We start from the raw sequence: 19,023 nt of genomic DNA on the forward strand, positions 1-19,023 counted from the left end.
GAGACATATTTTCGGATGCATGCAGAGATTCTTCATTAAATGTAGTTTTTTTTTTTTTTCATGTTTACTTATTTTTGTGAGAGAGAGAGAGAGAGAGAGCAAGCATAAGCAGGGAGGGCCAGAGAGAGAGAGGGAGACGCAGAATCTGAAGCAGGCTCCAGGCTCCGAGCTGTCAGCACAGAGCCCAATGCAGGGCTGGAACCCACAAACTGCAAGATCATGACCTGACCCGAAGTCAGCCGCTTAACCAACTGAGCCACTCAGGCACCCCATTAAATGTAGTTTTTGATTGTCCTTTTTCACTTATAAAAAAATTAAGTTCTCACCTACTCAATCCTCTCTCACCTCTCTAGCCCACGTCAATGTCTTGTTAATTGTCCTGTGTTAGTTCTATCAACTATCCTTCCACCACCTGCCTGTTTATTTCAGAAAGCACTGAATTAAATGTTTCAGGCTATCTAGGTTTATTAGACAGAAAGGTGAGTGCTACAAGAAGAATTTCAAAATAAAATTTCTCACTCAGTTGGTGTCTCATTTGTGAAATGCTGATTATTTAATTACCTTGTCTATCACAAATTATCTGTCCAGAGATACAGAATGTAAACAGAGTCAGTAAAGGTGAAATGAGAAGTTTCTGGAGGTTAAATTTTCAAAAATTAAAATAAATTGTTACTTGGATTAACAAAACACCACTTTTATGCCTGAGGATACTTTGGAAGGATTTTTAAGTTTCAAAATATTTCACAAAGTTCATGAAATGAATATATTTTAGAATCACAAAGTAATCTATCATGCTTAGCAAAAAGATACATTTTTCTGCATTAATAAAGAAAGGTAACCTAATCTTCAACCTCTACTTGAGATCCCAATAGTTTTTTTCTTAATTTAATTGAAGTATAATTGACATACAATAGTTGATTAGTTTCAGGTGTACATTAGACTGATTCGATATTTTTATATATTACAAAATAATCACCAGAAGTTTAGATACCATCTATCACCATGCAAAGTCATTACAGTATTATTGACTATATTCCCATATTATATCCCTGGGACATTTTTATTTTATAACTGGGAGTTTGTATCTCTAAACCCCTTTTACCTATTTCACCCACCTCTCAGTTCTCCCCCCTGTTGGTAACCTACAGTTTTGGGTTTTTTTTTCCCCTCTCTCTATGGATCTGTTTCTGTTTTGTTAATTTGCTTGTTTTGTTTTTTAGATTCCACGTAAACTGAATGCGTGTGGTATTTGTCTTTCTCTGTCTGACTTATTTTACTTAGCATAATACCTTGTAGGAGCATCCATGTTGTTGCAAATGGCGAGTTTTCATTCTTTTTATGTCTGAGTAATCTCTCTCTCTCTCACCATCTTTTTTCTCCATTCATCTATTAATACACACTTAAGCTGCTTCCATATCTTAACTATTGCAAATAATGCTGCAATGCACTTAAGGGTGTGCATCTCTCTCCAGATTGGTGTTTGTGTTTTCTTTAGATGGAATTGTTGGATCCTAGAGTTGTTCTTATTTTAATTTTTTTGAGGAAACTCCATTATATTTTCCATAGTGGCTGCTCCAATTTACTTTCCCACAACAGTGCATGAGGTTTCACTTTTCTCCACACTTGTTCTTTTGTGTCTTTTTGCTAATAGCCATTCTGAAAGGCATGAGGTGATTTGATTTGTATTCCCCTGATGATGAGTGATGTCAAGCATCTTTTCATGTACTCCTTGGACATCTATATATCTTCTTTGGAAAAATATATTAAAGCCCTCTACTCATTCTTTAATGGGGTTATTTTATTTTCTTGATATTAAATTGTGTAAGTTCTTTACATATTTTTATAGTGATCCTTTATCAGATGTATGATTTGCAAATATCTTCTTCCATTCAGTAGCTTGCCTTTTCATTTTGTTGATGGTTTCCTTCAGTGTGAAAAGCTTTTCAGTTTGATGGAATCCCTTTTTTTCTTTATTTTAGCTTTTGTTGCCTTTGCCTGGGAAGACTCATTCAAAAAAACACTGTAAAGACTAATATCAAAGAGTTTACTGACCATGCTTTCTTTTAGGAGTTTTACAGTTTAAGTCTTAAAATTGAAGTCTTTAAACCATCTTAAATTCATTTTCATATATGGTTGTCCAATAGATTTTTAACCTTTTTCAGGGAGGATGCATTCATATATTTCCCATAATGATACATTATTGACATGCATCATGAAATAATTATTTATTCTTTAATTGTAAAAGAATATTTTATTTAGTCCATGCATTATTGAATTATTATTTAATCAGCAAATATTTTAAGTGATCTGAGTGCATGGATTCAATGTTACTATAAAGTTTCTGTTATTAATAGAAGAAAATATTTTTGTGTTATTAAATCTAAGCCAAGAGAAGTGTATATGTTTGTGAGCACAGATTCCAAATTTTAACAAATATTAATTTCATATATTAAACTAATCCAATGTATTCTCAACTGGCCTTTCTTAATCAAGCTTATTATAATGTGTACATTTACAAATTTTTTAGAAGTTTTAACATTATTTTAAGCACACATTATTTTTTAGAAGTTTTAATTTTTTTAGAAGTTTTAAAATTATGTTAAGCTATTCAAAAATAGTTCCCAAATGATGGAATGTATAAATGGTACAGATGACAATGTATCTTTTGCAGTTAATTTTAAGTCAATTTAATTGAGAATAAAAACTGGATAAGAAAGTGAGACAGAAAAGATTTTGATAAGTAAAACCTAATACGGAGAAAACAAGCACAAGTTATTAATATCCAATTTTTTTAACTTCTTTTCTTAAATTTTTTTAAATGTTTATTTATTTTTGAGAGAGGGGGAGACAAAGTGTGAGCAGGGGAGGAGCAGAGAGAGGGAGACACAGAATGTGAAGCAGGCTCTGTGTGCCAGCACAGAGCCTGACATGGGGCTTGAACTCACACACAATGAGATCATGACCTAAACCAAAGTGAGATGCTTAACCAACTGAGCCACCCAGGCACGCCTCAATTTTTTTAACTTCTGATTTAGTAGCATTATGTTTTAGAAGTATATTATTAAAATATAGTTTAAGGTTGATTTTTCCAAAGTGACTACATATTTTCAATTAGTGTCCTATATTTTATTAGTGTCCTAATATTTTCAAATTGTTCTAGTTCAGTTTTCTGATTGAACTGTAATACATATACACATATATACACACATATATTTCTATGAGAAAAATATACGGTTAGAAAACTATAATCAATTGATTGATGTATTGAATTTTATTGGATTAGCCTTGAATATACTTAATATCATTACTATTTACCATCTGGGTCCAAAAGACTTTTTTTTAAGTAATAGGCTTTGTTTTTAGGAGCAGCTTTCGGTTTATAAAAAATTTGAACAAGAAGTACAAAGTTCCCATATATACCCTTATCCTACCCTCCCCCCTCACTTTTTCCCCTATTATTAACATGATACAGTATTGTGGTACATATATTAACAATTAATGAACAAATATTGATAGATTATTCTTTGAAAAAGTCCATAATTTACATAAACATTCACAATTTAAGTTGTATGATTCTATAAGGTTTTGACCAGTGTATAATGTCCTACAACCATGGTCACAATATCATACAAAATACATTCATTGCCCTAAAAGCCCCTGTGCTTCACCACTTGATTGCCCCTTCCCTTTCCTCAACCCCCTGCCAACCGTGTGATCTATTAGCTAGCTGTATAGGTTTGCCTTTTCTAGGATATCATATAGTTAGAGGTACATAGCATACAGTCTTCTCAGACTGTTTTATTTCATTCGGAAACATACATATAAGGTTGCGGCGTGTCTTTTTTGTGGCTTGAGAGCACATTTATTTTAATTGCTAAATAATATTTTATTGTCTGCATATACCAGGATTTGTTTATCCATTCACCTATTGAAAACAAATCTTAGTTACTTCCAAATTCTGGCAGTTATGGATAACGCTACTATAAATATCTGTGCACAGCTTTTTGTTTGAGCAGAAGTTTTCAACTTCCTTGAGTAAATGGCATTCAAATTTTAATTAGAACAAATTTTGGCAAAAGAAAATGAATTGATTACGAAAAGAAGAGGCAACGTATCTTAATGCTACTAAGACTAAAACATGAAATTTTAGAAAAATCTAAACATGTTTATCTTGTACTATAAATCGTATTGTTGGATTGTGTGGCAAGACCATATTTAGCTTTGTAATAAACTGCAAACTATCTTGCAAAATGGCTGCCTAATTTGCATTCCCACCACCAATGAATGAATGCCCCTGTTCCTCCATGTCCTCACTAGCATTTGGAATTGTCAGTGTTTTGGATTTAGGCCATTCTAAACAGTGGTGGTGTATCATTTTAATTTGCGATTCCATAATGTCTTATGACGCTGAGCATCTTTTCATATGCTATTTTCCATTTTCATATCTTCTTGGGTGAGGTGTCTATCTAGATTTTTGCCAGGTTTTTAATTGTGTTGTTTTTCTCATTTGAGCTTTAAGTGTTAGTTCTTTGCACATTTTGGATACCAGTCACTTATCACACATATCCTTTGCAAATAGTTTCCCCCATTGTCTTTTCATTTTTTTAAAATGTCTTTCTCCAGAGCAAACATATTTAATTTAAATGAAGTTCAGCTTATCATTTTTTTCTGTCTCATGGATTATGCTCCCTGTGTTGTATCTAAAAAGTTGTCATTAAGCCTGAGGTCATCTAGATGTCTCCGATCTTATCTTTTAGAAGTTTTATAGTTTTGCACATTACCTGTAGGTCTATGACCCATTTTGAGTTAATTTTTGTGAAAGATGTAAGGTCTGTATTTGAATTCATGTTTTTGCTTGTGAATGTCAGTTGTTCTGTAATTTGTTAAAAAGACTATCATTTCTTCATTGAATTGCCTTTGTTCCTTTGTTAAAGATCCGTTGACTATACATATGTGGGGTTCTCTCTGAGCTCTCTATTCTGTTCCTTGATCTATTTATTTTGCATTAATACCATACTGACTAGGTTACTGTCTTGAAGTAAGTAGTGTCAATCCTCAGACTTCTTTGATATCGTAATTTTGTCAATATTTATAAATTTATAATTAAGAAGTATTATAGATTTGATTATATTATAATTACCACAAATATAATCACCAATATATTAAACTTTATTATGCTAATCCTTGATATGTCAGGAAAGAATGTAATTACCATTTACCCTCTGGGCCTAAGAGCCATATTGTTTTTAGATTTTTAGGCTGTAAGTTATTTTTTAACAATGTGAAAATGTAATAATAAAGGGATAATGAAAAACAACTTTGTTAGACTCTTTAATAATAATTTAAATATAGCAAACTTGAATTTCTTTTCCATATTTCCCTGTATTTGATGATATATATGCCCCAAATGGGCAACAACTGTCATGTATGGTCCTGGAACACATCATATTGTAAATACCGAGTCCAGATTTAAAATGTATGTCTACCTTGTCCTATTTAATCATTGTTTCTGGTTCTTTTTTTCCCTTGAGTTGTCAGAATGAAACACTTTTAAAAACTTTGGTGGTTCCTAATTTTGTCAAAGAGAGGAAAAATATCTTTGTTCTATAATTGCAAGCATTTTTATTTTTCAATTTATAAGCACCAGCTAAATTAAAAAGTAAAATGAATTTAAATTTTATTATTACCAAATGACTTCAGCATTTATCCGTTTATGAACTATATAAGTTCTAATGCACAGAAAGCATAAAAATGAAAAAACGTTGTCATATTTTCTTTTTAGCAAAATCTAGTTGCAAAATATTGTGTGATAAAGACCTTCCCTTTGTTTCCTTAGAAACAAATTGTTTACTTATTGATTTTTGAGTTTAATAAAATTCTTCTAGTATTTCATAAGTGAAGACTTCTGTTTCACCATCATTATATTCTTGAGTCCTACTGTTTTCTCTCTGCATTTATCATCTGATCTATCTAATAATTTTGAGATCTCTTTCTCTGTCAACTTTCTTCTCTTGCTATTCTGAGCAGGAAATGAAAGATTCAGAATTCTCAAATGATCATGAAAGCTAACAAAACAACCAACAAACAAGCAAACAAAACTAGAATGATGTTTTTTATTTCCAGACTTCTTTTCTGCTACCACGAAAAAAATACAAAATCTGACCAACCCTATACATGAATGGGGATCAGGCAACAGTGATGATTTACATCACTCTCGCATAATCCTTCCACACCAGCACTGTTTAATATAGTTTCATGTCATGATGGAAATGTTCTTATTGTCCCAAAATAGTAAGTAGTCAATAACTAGCTACATGTGGCTACTAAGCACTTGAAATGTAGATCTTGTGACTAATGAAGTGTGGCTTAAATTTTATTTAATTTTAATTAATTTACATTGAAATTTACATAGTCATATGCCACTAGTTGTTACTATATTGGACACCATCACTCTAGATGATTTCATCATACTTCCATTTTCGTATTATGTCATTCCATTTAGTATACTTGGGGATAATTGATGAGTTATGGTCAAGTTAATGGTGAAGTAATTCATAAAATGCTAAAGTAGCAAGATTTTTCATACTATAGAAAATATAACACCCATATAATTTCATAATGTTATCTTAGATTTACAAAAGAGTCCAGTGTTTTCATATCGTAATTGAAAAGTAAATTTTGAAAAGTAGATTTTCTCTTTGTTTTTAGGAGGACTCTAGATGATTTCATCATACTTCCATTTTCGTATTATGTCATTCCATTTAGTATACTTGGGGATAATTGATGAGTTATGGTCAAGTTAATGGTGAAGTAATTCATAAAATGCTAAAGTAGCAAGATTTTTCATACTATAGAAAATATAACACCCATATAATTTCATAATGTTATCTTAGATTTACAAAAGAGTCCAGTGTTTTCATATCGTAATTGAAAAGTAAATTTTGAAAAGTAGATTTTCTCTTTGTTTTTAGGAGGACCTCTATAAAAGGGTACAAATCATGAAATGCAGTCTCTAAAAATAGAACTGTTTCATATAGAAGCTCGACAACTAAACTTGGGGCCATTGAACTCTAATAATATGCTAAGGGTTAACCTTCCCTATCTTTTTAGGAGGAAAATTTTTATTTATATTATTAAGAACAAGGCTAGTGATTTTAGTAATTATTAGAGAGTTGCAAGAAGTTTTATTGTGCCCTCAAAATGCCTTTCGGTTTTCTTTGTGATGACTATGATTTTAGAATTTGCTATTTAATTTTTAGTTTAAGTGTAGAATGATCACATTGGAGCTCGTTAGTGAGTAGTGATCACAGTCCATCTGTTCTTTGAGGTGGTAGGTAAGATGTGCCATATAGGGATAGGCCATGCTTTTACAAAACTACAATGTTTGGTGTCCAAATACAGGTTAACAACCACGGCAGTGATATAGAAGCTTTTAAAGAAAATATATTTGGAAAACAGTGTGACCTTGAAAATCAATACTGCATTTTTAAAGGTTCTAGTTCTGAAGTCAGATAAGGCCAGTTTGGAATTCAAGTTTCCCTAAGTGACTTTATGCTAAACCTAATTTCCTCATTTGGAAAATGTACCTACTTTATATTTTTTGCAAGGATTAAATCAAGTAATGTTTTATAAGTGCTGGGTTTTTCATTATTAGTATTAGTATTAGGAAAGTAACATACCTTATGTATGCAAACAATTTTAGGAAAACTTTCTATGAGGTCTATACATTGTGAAAGGAAATGCAAAAGCTTGAGAATACAAACAGAAAACCTATGAAATAAGTAATATATATATATATATATAGAGAGAGAGAGAGAGAGAGAGAGAATTTGCTTTGTAATTTTGCCCAGACATACACTATTTACCAAAATTGAAAAAAAAATCAATCTTAAATTTGGTGATTATGGGAAGTGAAATAAGCCAGACTGAAAAAGATAAATGCCATATGATTTCATTCGTATGTAATATCTGAAAAACAAAGCAAATGAATAAACAAACAAAAAGTAGAATCAGACCTTTAAATACAAAGAATGAATCGATGGCTGCCAGAGGGAAAGGATGGAGGGGTGGGCAAAATGGGTGAAGGGGAGTGGGGGACACAGGCTTCCGGTTATGGAGTGAATAAGTCCTGAGAATAAAAGGCACAACACTGGGAATCTAGTAAATGATACTATATTAGCATTGTATGGTGACAGATGGTAGCTACACTTACAACATAGAGATGTTGAATCACTATGTTGTACACCTGAAACAAATAGAATACTTATACTCAATTAAAAAAAGATTAAAAATTTGATGATATTAGGGAAAAAAACCCTACAATGCTGCTGTCAGCACCCTTTAGAGATAACGTATCCTACACTTTATATTATTTCTGGATGGCTCACATACAACGTCATACACAGCCCACATCTTCTCTACAACAACCCTTTGTTCAACTGTTTTGAATTTCCTTCTATTCTTTACCTCTAGAAAAATGCCAGTTCAAATACTATGTAATCTTTGAACTATTTTAAGTGCCACTTCTCTGGGTAACTTTCTTTGTTTCTGATAAATACGTATAAGCCCTTCCTTCCTAACACCTATAATTCTTCATCAAATGCTGTGTTGCTTTCAATTTTAAATTTTGCATGATTTGGAACTGTACTATGGGTTACTATATTTGTGGGTCTATAGTGCTTGAAAAGTGGTAGCAGTGGGTCTTCTACACACACTCATTTGTATACATTTGTTGAATACATTAAATATTGTCACAAAAATAATTTTTCACTAGAATTAAAAGGAATTTCATAGACTGTTGAAGGAAAAAGTACCTGATAGTTTTGAGCATTCTTTTCATAATGTTGTGAGTTAAAAGGAAAGTGAGGGTCTGAGTTTTACTGTAAAATTACAAACAGGAAAAATAAATTGGACGTCTGAGAAAAAGTCAGTCTTACACAGAAGAAATAGATAGCAGATAATGCTGCAGCTGAAATGGTTGGTGTATCCACACAAAAAGTGGTGGACCTTGAGGTGTAGCCTGAGTTTGATTTTCAGCTTTTCATTTCAGGAGAGTATTTTAACAGCCTTCCTCAGAGTATTCAGCACTTCTTTCATTTCAGAAGTAGAGATTTGAGAAAAGACCACGCATCCCATAGAAATGTATGTGGTTTCACAGTTCTCTGGTGGTTCCTAATCCGTTGTAACAAGGAAGAGCTATATAGGTAATGAATAGAATGAATGTAAATGTCTTACAGAAGGGCACTACTATGCACTATCTTGGGCCAGGCAAACCTTTCTGGTGGAGGGGCTGTCTTGTGCATTGAAGGATATTTAGCAACCTTCCTGGGCTCTGTCTATGCAATGTTACTAGGATCCCTTCTACATCTCACCAACACTGTAAAGAGCAAAAATGTCTCTAGATGGTGCCAAATGTCCTGGGGAGGGGAGGGCAAAATTGCCTCTAACTGAGAACCACTATTTTAGAGAAAACTCCAAAGCGGCTTCACAAAGGTGAATCGGTGCCTAATTTTCTTTAGTATTTATGTAATTACTGAGAGATACGTATAAGGTTGCTAATTAGTATAAGGTTGCTAATTAAATTATTTTGTTCAGAAATCTTTATATAATAACATTGCTATAAGGCAAAGAATCACAACTCTTTCATCTACAAAATACTTCAAAATTTCTCAATTGTCCTTGACAGAAATTTGCTGTAGGAATTATTCTGTATTATTTACAGAGAAGAGAAACACCTTGTTGAGAAGGGTATGTCAACTATATGGTCACCTAATCTTTGTGAAGGATATATCGTAATAATTAATAAGGAAATGTATATATTTGTTTTTTAAACATTTTCCCAGTTTTATTAATATATAATTTTTATATATAGTTGATATCTAATACTATGACACGTATTAGTTTAAGGTATACAACATAATTATTCAGGATATATATATATATATATATATATATATATATATAGTTAACATCTGTCACTGCACATAGTTACAATTATTTTTCTTGTGATGAGAACTTTTAAGGTCTATTTTCTTAGCAATTTTCAAATATGCATATAGTATGTTAACTATAGGCATCATGCTATACATTACATCCTCAGAATTATATATCTTATAACTGGAAATTTGTACCTTTTAACCACCTCACTCAAAAGAATATTTTCATCTGTCAAAGAGGAAAATGATGTGAAAGGGAGATTTAAGAGGGTTATAAAAGAAGAGACAGAGAGAAAGAGAGAGAGAGAGAGAGGAGAAACAAATAGACAGACTGATAGTCTATGTGGTTTATACCTAGAATTTAGTAACAGTGCCAGATAGGTTTTATAATTTGAAGATCATACAGAGTCAAAGCAAATGTTTTGCCAGTTTCCAATTCAGCCAGATGAAAAAAAAAGGTGATTTTGGAGAACAATAGAAGACAAAAAAGTTACTACAAAAAGCACCAATTCCCATTCTAAGAGGGAACAGGAAACACAAATTTATTGAGGTGTGGTTAAGATCAGGGGAACAAGATTCAAACTGTCTAAGTGATTTGTGATCGTGTAACTGGGGTGAGTGACTCCTCTGAGCCTTAGTTTTATGTTCTGTACAGTAAGTCAACCAAGGTCTACCTTGCATGCTGTATGAAAGAGTTCAATGAGACAACACATATAGAACATTTACAATGATAACTTTTACCAAGTATTTGATCAATGTTCATTTTATTAGAAGATTGCTGTGACACATAAATTTGATTTTATAACACACTAGTGGTCCTAACCAGTAGTTGGAAAATATAAAAATCTGCTTTTCGTTTATTCAATAAATATTTAATTAAGGGCCAGGAGTTATTTTATGGCCAAGGATAAACCAGTGAACAAGACAGACATAATCTCTGCTCTGAAGAACTTGCTTTTCTAAGAATGTAATAAGCACTCAGCAGCACTACTTATGAAAACTAACACTAGGGCTTTGCATGTTACAGTGTGAATGTTATAATGTATAATGTTATAATGTTACAATTGTGGTAAACAATGGATATGAATGGTAATAGTACAATTCCTTATATGTTTTAGGAACTATATAAATGTTTATTACGGACTACTCATAGGAAATAACTTTTGTGAACACATAAAATGATCAAGATGATATTTTGCTTTTAACCAAGGATCCACATAATGCCATGGGCAATGCAAATGACTGTTGCTTAAGTTATAAACCATCTTTGTTCACTCAATATATTATACTGTATGGAATGATACACTATATAGCTAATGATAGTAAGCTAATGTTAGATGTTCCCTTATGATTGATTGTTTCCCTTATTCAGTAATTTTTCATCATGCAGAACAGGCTGATGTTATTTTATATAACCTTAAATTTCTGTTGTATTTCTTTGATTAAAGAAGAGGTAAGGTGTTTCTTTCCTTTCTTTTTTTTATTGGTAAAACATTTGATTTAAAACTTTTTATTCACCTACAAAACCCTTAGTGATGGATAAATGTTGAACGACTGACACTAAATACTTTAAGAGCTTGTGCTTTCAAGAGTGTCCATTAGGTGGTTTAATGATAGCTTCATCACAGATCTTTTCTCTTTTCTAAAATCTTTGTTAAGGGTATAGAAAATCCATTTCACTGGATCAATATCTTTACTTTGATTCAAATCCTGAGTTGTTCAAGGAAAACAGGAGGTGTCCTTCCTTCCCAAGTTCATAAAGCTTTTAAAATTTTTAATAAAAATGATAATTGTGCATTAACCTATCTCTTGATAGTAATTGTGCTTGTTTCTAAATGAAACCTAGAATTTTTCAGATAAGTACAAGAAATAATGCTTCAGAATAAAGTGTGTTTTCTTTCCACATTTTAGTAATTTTAAAAATAGATTTTAAAGAGTGATATTGTTCCTACAAAAGCCTTGGAAAGGAAACATTGGGCTTTTTAAATATCTGCATATTTTGCTTGTTTGCTAGTACTGAAAATTATTTTTGGATGAATGAATATATCCCTATTTTCTCTATTCTTCTGCAAAACTTTCTCATTTGCTTGCATTTTGAGAGAAATGAGAAGCAACTCATTCACTTATTCACTCAACACTTAAAGAACCCTTAACAACATTTCAGGCATTTTGTTAGGATCTGAGACCATACAATTAAATAGGTTAAGACCTTGGATCTTGAAGGCTAAAAATGTGTTGAATGAAGCAGCCATGTAAAAAAAAAATGTGTATTTTACTATGTGCAGTGTTTTATATTAACAGTATACATTCTGTATTATGAAATAATTTAAACCAAATTATTTGCTGTTCTTTGCCATTTGTATGTGCTTATTATATATTATATATGTGTATTATCTATTATATATATGTTTATATGCTATAAGTATTATATATTAATCATAAACATTATATATTAATCATAAACACTTTATATTAATATCATAAACATTATATATCATTCTATAAGTACATTTATGTTCAATGAGTGTGGTGTTGTTAGAGTTGACTTACTTGAAGACATTTTAAAACAGACATAGAAATCGTTATTTTCAAAACAAAGAAGTGTCACGTATAAGACAAAGCTAAGATAAATTCAGAGCAGTAATAATGCATTTTACTGACCTCCTTATTTACTATCATTAATTGGTACAATACAATGTATTATGTTAGTAATGTAAAAACAATACAGTAGATATTCCCAAACAACTAAAGAAAAATGCCATTCTGTTTTGTGAAGATGTGAAACAGGATGAAATGAATTCATATTCCATGTAGGAATAGATTATTTCTGAAACAAGCCTGGAATTACTATTTAAGTAAACTTCAGTTAAAAAAAAATACTGTCAATCCTGAGGTGCCTGGGTGGCACAGTCAGTTAAACGTTGGACTCTTGATTTCAGCTCTGATCACAATCTCATGGTTCGTGAGTTCAAACCCAGTGTCCGGCTTGGGATTCTCTCTCTCCTTCTCTCTCTCTCAAAATTAAATAGATAAATAAACTTTTAAAAAATATTCCCAATTTTTTGAAAGCAGAAAATCTACAAATAACTTAAGAAATATGAACAGAAAAAGAAAGTTTAAAATTATTAACAGATAACTTGGCAAAGGCATGCAATAAAAGGTTTGGATTGTACGGTATTCACTTTCTCATTCCTATTTATACCTTGGTTGGTAAAAAGATTAATGAGCTAATACATGCATAAATTTAAGATTATTTTTAAAATCATTATTTATTATCTGTTGTGCATTGTGACACTTTTTAGAAGTGACACTTTCTCCATTTGTTTTGATATATAACAAAATAAATAGTAGAGAAAAATATGTTTACCTGTTGTTTTCAATTATTAAAATATATATTTTGAAGAAATCCTGGAGACTGAAGATTCTTAAATTTAACTCACTTTTTTAAATGACTATAACTTTTGGTTTGTCTTTTTATTGGCTAAGATAACTGAATAAGTATCGGAGTTCTATACCAATTTAAAGACATTTTTATAGAATATTATTGATATTTCACTAAAATAATTTTAACCTAGCAGTGCTTGATCAACTCCCTTATGGATACAACAAAGTGATTGATGAAAATAAAATAGAAGTAGTAATGACGGATATCTTTATCATTAAGTAAAAACCTGTTAAAGCACAAATTACTTTTTGTTATTAAAAAAATTCTTTGGGGTACCTGGGTGGCTCAGTAGGTTAGGCATCCAATTTTGGCTCAGGTCATGATCTCACAGTTTGTGAATTAGAGCCCTGAATCTGTGCTAACAGCTCGGAGCCTGGAGCCTGCCTCAGATTCTGTGTCCCTCTTTCTGTGTCCCTCCCCCACTAAACTCTTTCTCCCTCTCTCTCAAAAATAAATAAACATTGAAAAAATTTTAATAAAAAAATTCTTTGAGAAAGAGTCAAGTTTGGGGTAATAATCACATTACTGTTGTATTTGATGTGGTAAAAAATGTAATTTTGTGTATATTGTTAAAATGGACTATTTAAAGAGAAATGCTGACTTATGTGGAAACATAACTTAGAATTTTGGCTGATTGAATAAATTTCTTCACAAATGAGTGATACCCCTGCCAAAATCATAGAGGAGAGAAACTAGTTTATGAGATATTTGCATTAAAAAACAAATGGTCATTTTTATAATCATGAAAAGTTGTTATCTAATGTTATCTAACAGAAGATTTATACAAGGAACAGAGTCAGCAACAGAAATTTAATTAAATTAAATATGAGCTAAGAGTATAAGTCTATCTAAGGCTTATAACATGAATATTTAAGATTAATTTGGGGCGCCTGGATGGCTCAGTAGGTTAAGCGTCCGACTTTGGCTAGGTCATGATCTCGCGGTATGTGAGTTTGAGCCCCGCGTCGGGCTCTGTGCTGACTGCTCAGAGCCTGGGGCCTGTTTCAGATTCTGTGTATCCCTCTCTCTCTGACCCTCCCCCGTTCATGCTCTGTCTCTCTCTGTCTCAAAAATAAATAAATGTTAAAAAAAAATTTAAATAAAAAAATATTTAAGATTAATTTTACATACAACAGACCACAACAAAATTTGAATTAAGCACTTTTTAATATTTTAAAATTAATATACCAAACCAATAAGAAAGCATAACAAAATCTTTAGTGTATTCATTCATTTAAGAATTTATTTATCGGGGCGCCTGGGTGGCGCAGTCGGTTAAGCGTCCGACTTCAGCCAGGTCACGATCTCGCGGTCCGTGAGTTCGAGCCCCGCATCAGGCTCTGGGCTGATGGCTCGGAGCCTGGAGCCTGTTTCCGATTCTGTGTCTCCCTCTCTCTCTGCCCCTCCCCCGTTCATGCTCTGTCTCTCTCTGTCCCAAAAAAAATAAATAAAAAAAAAAAAAAAAAAAAAAACGTTAAAAAAAAAGAATTTATTTATCAAGCACAGATTTTCAAGTATTGTGTGAGATACTGAGGAAATAGCAGTGGCTGTTTTAAAATCACATAAACGTGAAAAAGAGAACATGTAGAAGAGGTATCTTTTCAATCACACTTGAGGATAATGAATGAATGCCCTTAGCAAATGATATTTGAGTTGAGATTTAAAAGAGTTAAAGAAGCTCCCCCAGAATGGAGTATTCCAAACAATTTGTATAAAAGCAGGATGAAACACATTTATTAAAGGACCTGAAAGAAAGTGTAATTATCTGGAATTCAAAGAATGAAAAAGCATGTTAGAAGGCAAGGGAGTCAAGAAGTGTACAGATCACATGAAACTGAAAAGCTATCTTAATAATTGTGCTTTTAATCTTAAGAGCAAAGATTAACCATGCAGAAAACTGATGGTATCAGATTTACGTTTTGAGAAGACAACTTTATTAAGTTCTAAGAGTTAGATTTAGGGGGACAACAATTAACACGAGAGAGACCATTCACTATTGTGGTAAACTAGATAAAACTAGTAGTCGTGCAGCTATAAAAAAGAACTGAATCGATGTGAAAACTATTCAGGAGGTCAATCAACCAGACCTGATGAACTGATTGATGATAGAAATACAAGGTTACAGGAGGTGTCTGGTGTAAGTAGCTGGGTGGAGGCTGGTTGTATCTATAGAGCTAGAGGTTGCCGGATGAGGAACAGGGAGGTAGGGGTTGGAGACCTTGAGCTCATTTAGGACATAGTAAAGGCACCATGTCTTTTAGACATTCAAGTGGACATGTCCGATAGGTGCTGCATTACGTACGTGTGGTTTGTGCTAGAGAGCTGCTCTAGGATGTAAACCTGAGAATGATTGGTGAGTAGATAGAAACCGAAGTGATGGCTGTGGCTGAAAGGACCCAACCAGAATTACCAGAGAACAAATCATGATCTTGGTGATCTCAGTATTTAGAGGCTAAATTCCAAAAGACAACTCAACAGAATTTGAGGGGCAATAGCCAGAGATATAAGAGTCGAATCAGAAACATGGAGTGATAGGCTATAGAGAGGGGGGTATTCTTAAACCTAGCAAAGATCATTCTTAGGCATAGAGACTAATCAACATTTTCAGTAAGGTAACTGAAGTAAAATAGAAGAGCATTGTGTTATATCCCTCGATTTTGGTTACTTCAGAGGTTATTTGGTGATCTTACCTTTTGAAAGTTCCACAGAAATGCATGCAAAACATATTATGTGCTTCAGCATTTTCTTATGCTTAAAATTCTGTATTTTGGATATGAAAGGAATCCTGAATCTTGCTTCAGGGAATAATTTGCTATACAAAGTCTCACCTCTAATAAACTACTTATACAAAACCGGCAGAGCTAAGAGAAATCAGACCATATTCTGTTTTCCTCTAGTCTAACAGTTACCCACTGCTATGCATTTTACCTTGCTGACACAGATTGCCTGTGGCGACCTGCCCATATCCCTTTCGCATACACCATTTCTGGGCACTGAGCAGACCAGGAATGCCAGGGAAATGATAGTCTTCACTTCCTCCAGAGTAATCCTCAACCAAACACTAATGAAAATCGGTAAATATTCCCTAAATACTGCTCTCCCTTGCTCATTGAACACGGTAACTCTGAGGCATTCCCTACATTGTCCCTCAGAGATCCATAGCAGAATTGAATCCCAGTTGCCCACTGTGTAATCTGCTCAAGAGCACACTATTTACTTCCTTCTCTTCCTGTCTCACTTTCTTGTCCTTCCTAATACCACGTCCATAAAAGTCATGTCTCAGGGTCTGTTTGTTAGGTTTCAGTATTTGTCAGGGTTCTCCAGAGAAACAAAACTAATAAAATGTATACATAAAGAGATTTATTATAAGGGATTGGCTCACACAGCTAGGGAGGCTGCAAATCCCAACACCTGCAGGCTGAATTGCCAAGCTTGAGACCCAGAAGAGCTGATGATTTAGTTTGAGTCTGGATCCAAAGTGCTGATAAATTAGGAGAGCTGGTGTTGTTGAGTCTGAAGACCAATTGGTTCAAGACCCAAGAAGAGCAAATGTTTCACTTTGAGTCCAAAACAGGAAAAAAGTCAATCTTCTAGTTTGAAGGCCCTCAGACAGAAAGAATTCTCTCTTATTTGGGGAGGATCATTTTTTTTTTGTTTTATCCAGGCATTCAACTCATCTGACAAGGCCCACCCTTATTAGTGAGTGCAATCAGCTTTACTCAGTCTGCTTATTTAAATGTTGATCTCTTACCCAAGTACTCTTACTGAAATGCCCAGAATAATGTTTGGGCAAGTATCTGCGCACCCCTTGGTGCAGGCAAGTTGACACATAAAATTAAGCATCACAGACACCCAAGTTAATGCGACTCTCTTTCCTAGAATCACATTTTTCTGAAATTTCTTCTACTTCTTTTTCTGGAATGAAGCTTGTTTTTATTTGTCAGGATGAAATTACATTTTGCTTTTTATACATGTCAAATTTCAAAAGACAATAGACCTCATTTTCCAGAATCATTCTGGCTCACATTTGTTACCCTGTATAATTGTTAACATTTTGCTTTCCCTTTTTAAAATGTTCTGCTTTGAGGAAATATTACATAGTCATTATAGTCAATAACTGATTCCATAAATGTGATGGTGATAATCGAAAAATTACCAAAGTGTAATTTAATCCTTTATTAAATTTTTCTCCCCTACCGGCTAAAGGTATGATGAATATGTGTCATAGTTCTTCAAATTGTTTTTTTTTTTTTTCTGGATTATTTCACATTGAAATTATCTACCCTAATATATATGGAATGCTTATGTGCAACCAGGATATTATTGTTGATTATCATGAGTATATTATCTTGTTGAAAGGACTGAAAAAGAATGTATTTAAAACATATAAATAATTTATAAGTATGATATAAGGTCTTCCACAGGATCATAGTTTACCATTTGATATATGACAAGGCTGAGTAATATTTTCCTGAAGGAAGAGAACAAACCTAAAAATTACAGTTGATAGATACTTATCAGTTTCAAAGTCAGAGAGTGAATATAACCCCAGGATGGTTCAGTTCTTCCATCACAGGTAAGGGAAGGGAATATAATTGTGACTGGAGCATTCAGAGCCTACTTTGTTTTTTGATGAGGATGCAGAGATAAGAGCAGGAGGCAATCCCACGTTGATTGGGATTCCATGTTGTGTTGGCCACACGGTGCTAGGACTAGCAGTAAGCAAAACAGATGTAAGAATAAGCAGATGTAATAAGCAATGAGTATGTTTACATCATCTGTGATTTTAAGCTTATTTTCCAGTTCTGCTATGAAATATGTGTCTCCGTGTTGATGAAATAATATCGCGTGGTGTGAAAATTATGTCTGAAAGTATTTTTGAATCTTCTTTCACCAAGGATGATTTTAAAATGGAAATAAAATATTTTATAATAATTATGCTGTAGCATATGTAACAAAATGTTAACTTCTAGTAATATTCAAAATAACGATTTTAAATTATTTGCCAACTGTACTTTAGAGCAAGCAACATGTGCCAAATGCTGCATTACTGTATTTCAAAGAGATTCTGCATAATGCTTATGAGACAGTATGCTTATGATCCTGAGTTCTTTGTGGGTTCTTTATTGTGATTCCTGGTATTCCTGCCACAGAAAAGTGCTGTTATTCAAATATACATAAATGCATTCGGTCCATAATAATAGTATTCATAGCCATCTATAAATAGTCAAAGAAACAATTGTATGGAATGCTTGATATTCATCTGAACCACTTTTTGCAATTTCACTTTTATATTCAGATTTCAGAAATAACACAACAGTGGTGCTCATAAGATATTCAGATATTTTTGTTAGCTTTTCACAGACAAGGTGGTAGCTTCTTAAAATTGTATACTCTGTTTTGCTAACTCTGAGAAATTCCTTGTAAATATACACGATAGTAAGATAAAGCCTGAACCTACACCATAATGTGCAACTATTAAATGTATAGTTTTATGTGTATTTAGTGTCATTTCTTAATATTCCTTTTCATTTTTTTCTAGATACACCATCAGTTAAGATTATACCATCCACTCCTTTTCCACAAGAAGGACAGCCATTAATTTTGACTTGTGAATCCAAAGGAAAACCACTGTAAGTGATT

General features: G+C 32.8%; 1 protein-coding gene across 1 annotated transcript in view; it reads left to right on the forward strand.

Moving 5' to 3' along the window:
• The window catches only part of CADM2 (cell adhesion molecule 2), a 268,364-nt gene that overhangs the window by 126,776 nt on the left and 122,565 nt on the right, over window positions 1-19,023 (forward strand). The window contains exon 6 of the mRNA XM_042955203.1: window positions 18,923-19,013. Within this exon, the coding sequence (XP_042811137.1) occupies window positions 18,923-19,013 (91 nt within the window). The remainder of the gene's footprint in view (window positions 1-18,922; window positions 19,014-19,023) is intronic.

The sequence above is a fragment of the Panthera leo genome, chromosome C2, assembly GCF_018350215.1.
Source record: "Panthera leo isolate Ple1 chromosome C2, P.leo_Ple1_pat1.1, whole genome shotgun sequence".
NCBI lineage: Eukaryota > Metazoa > Chordata > Mammalia > Carnivora > Felidae > Panthera > Panthera leo.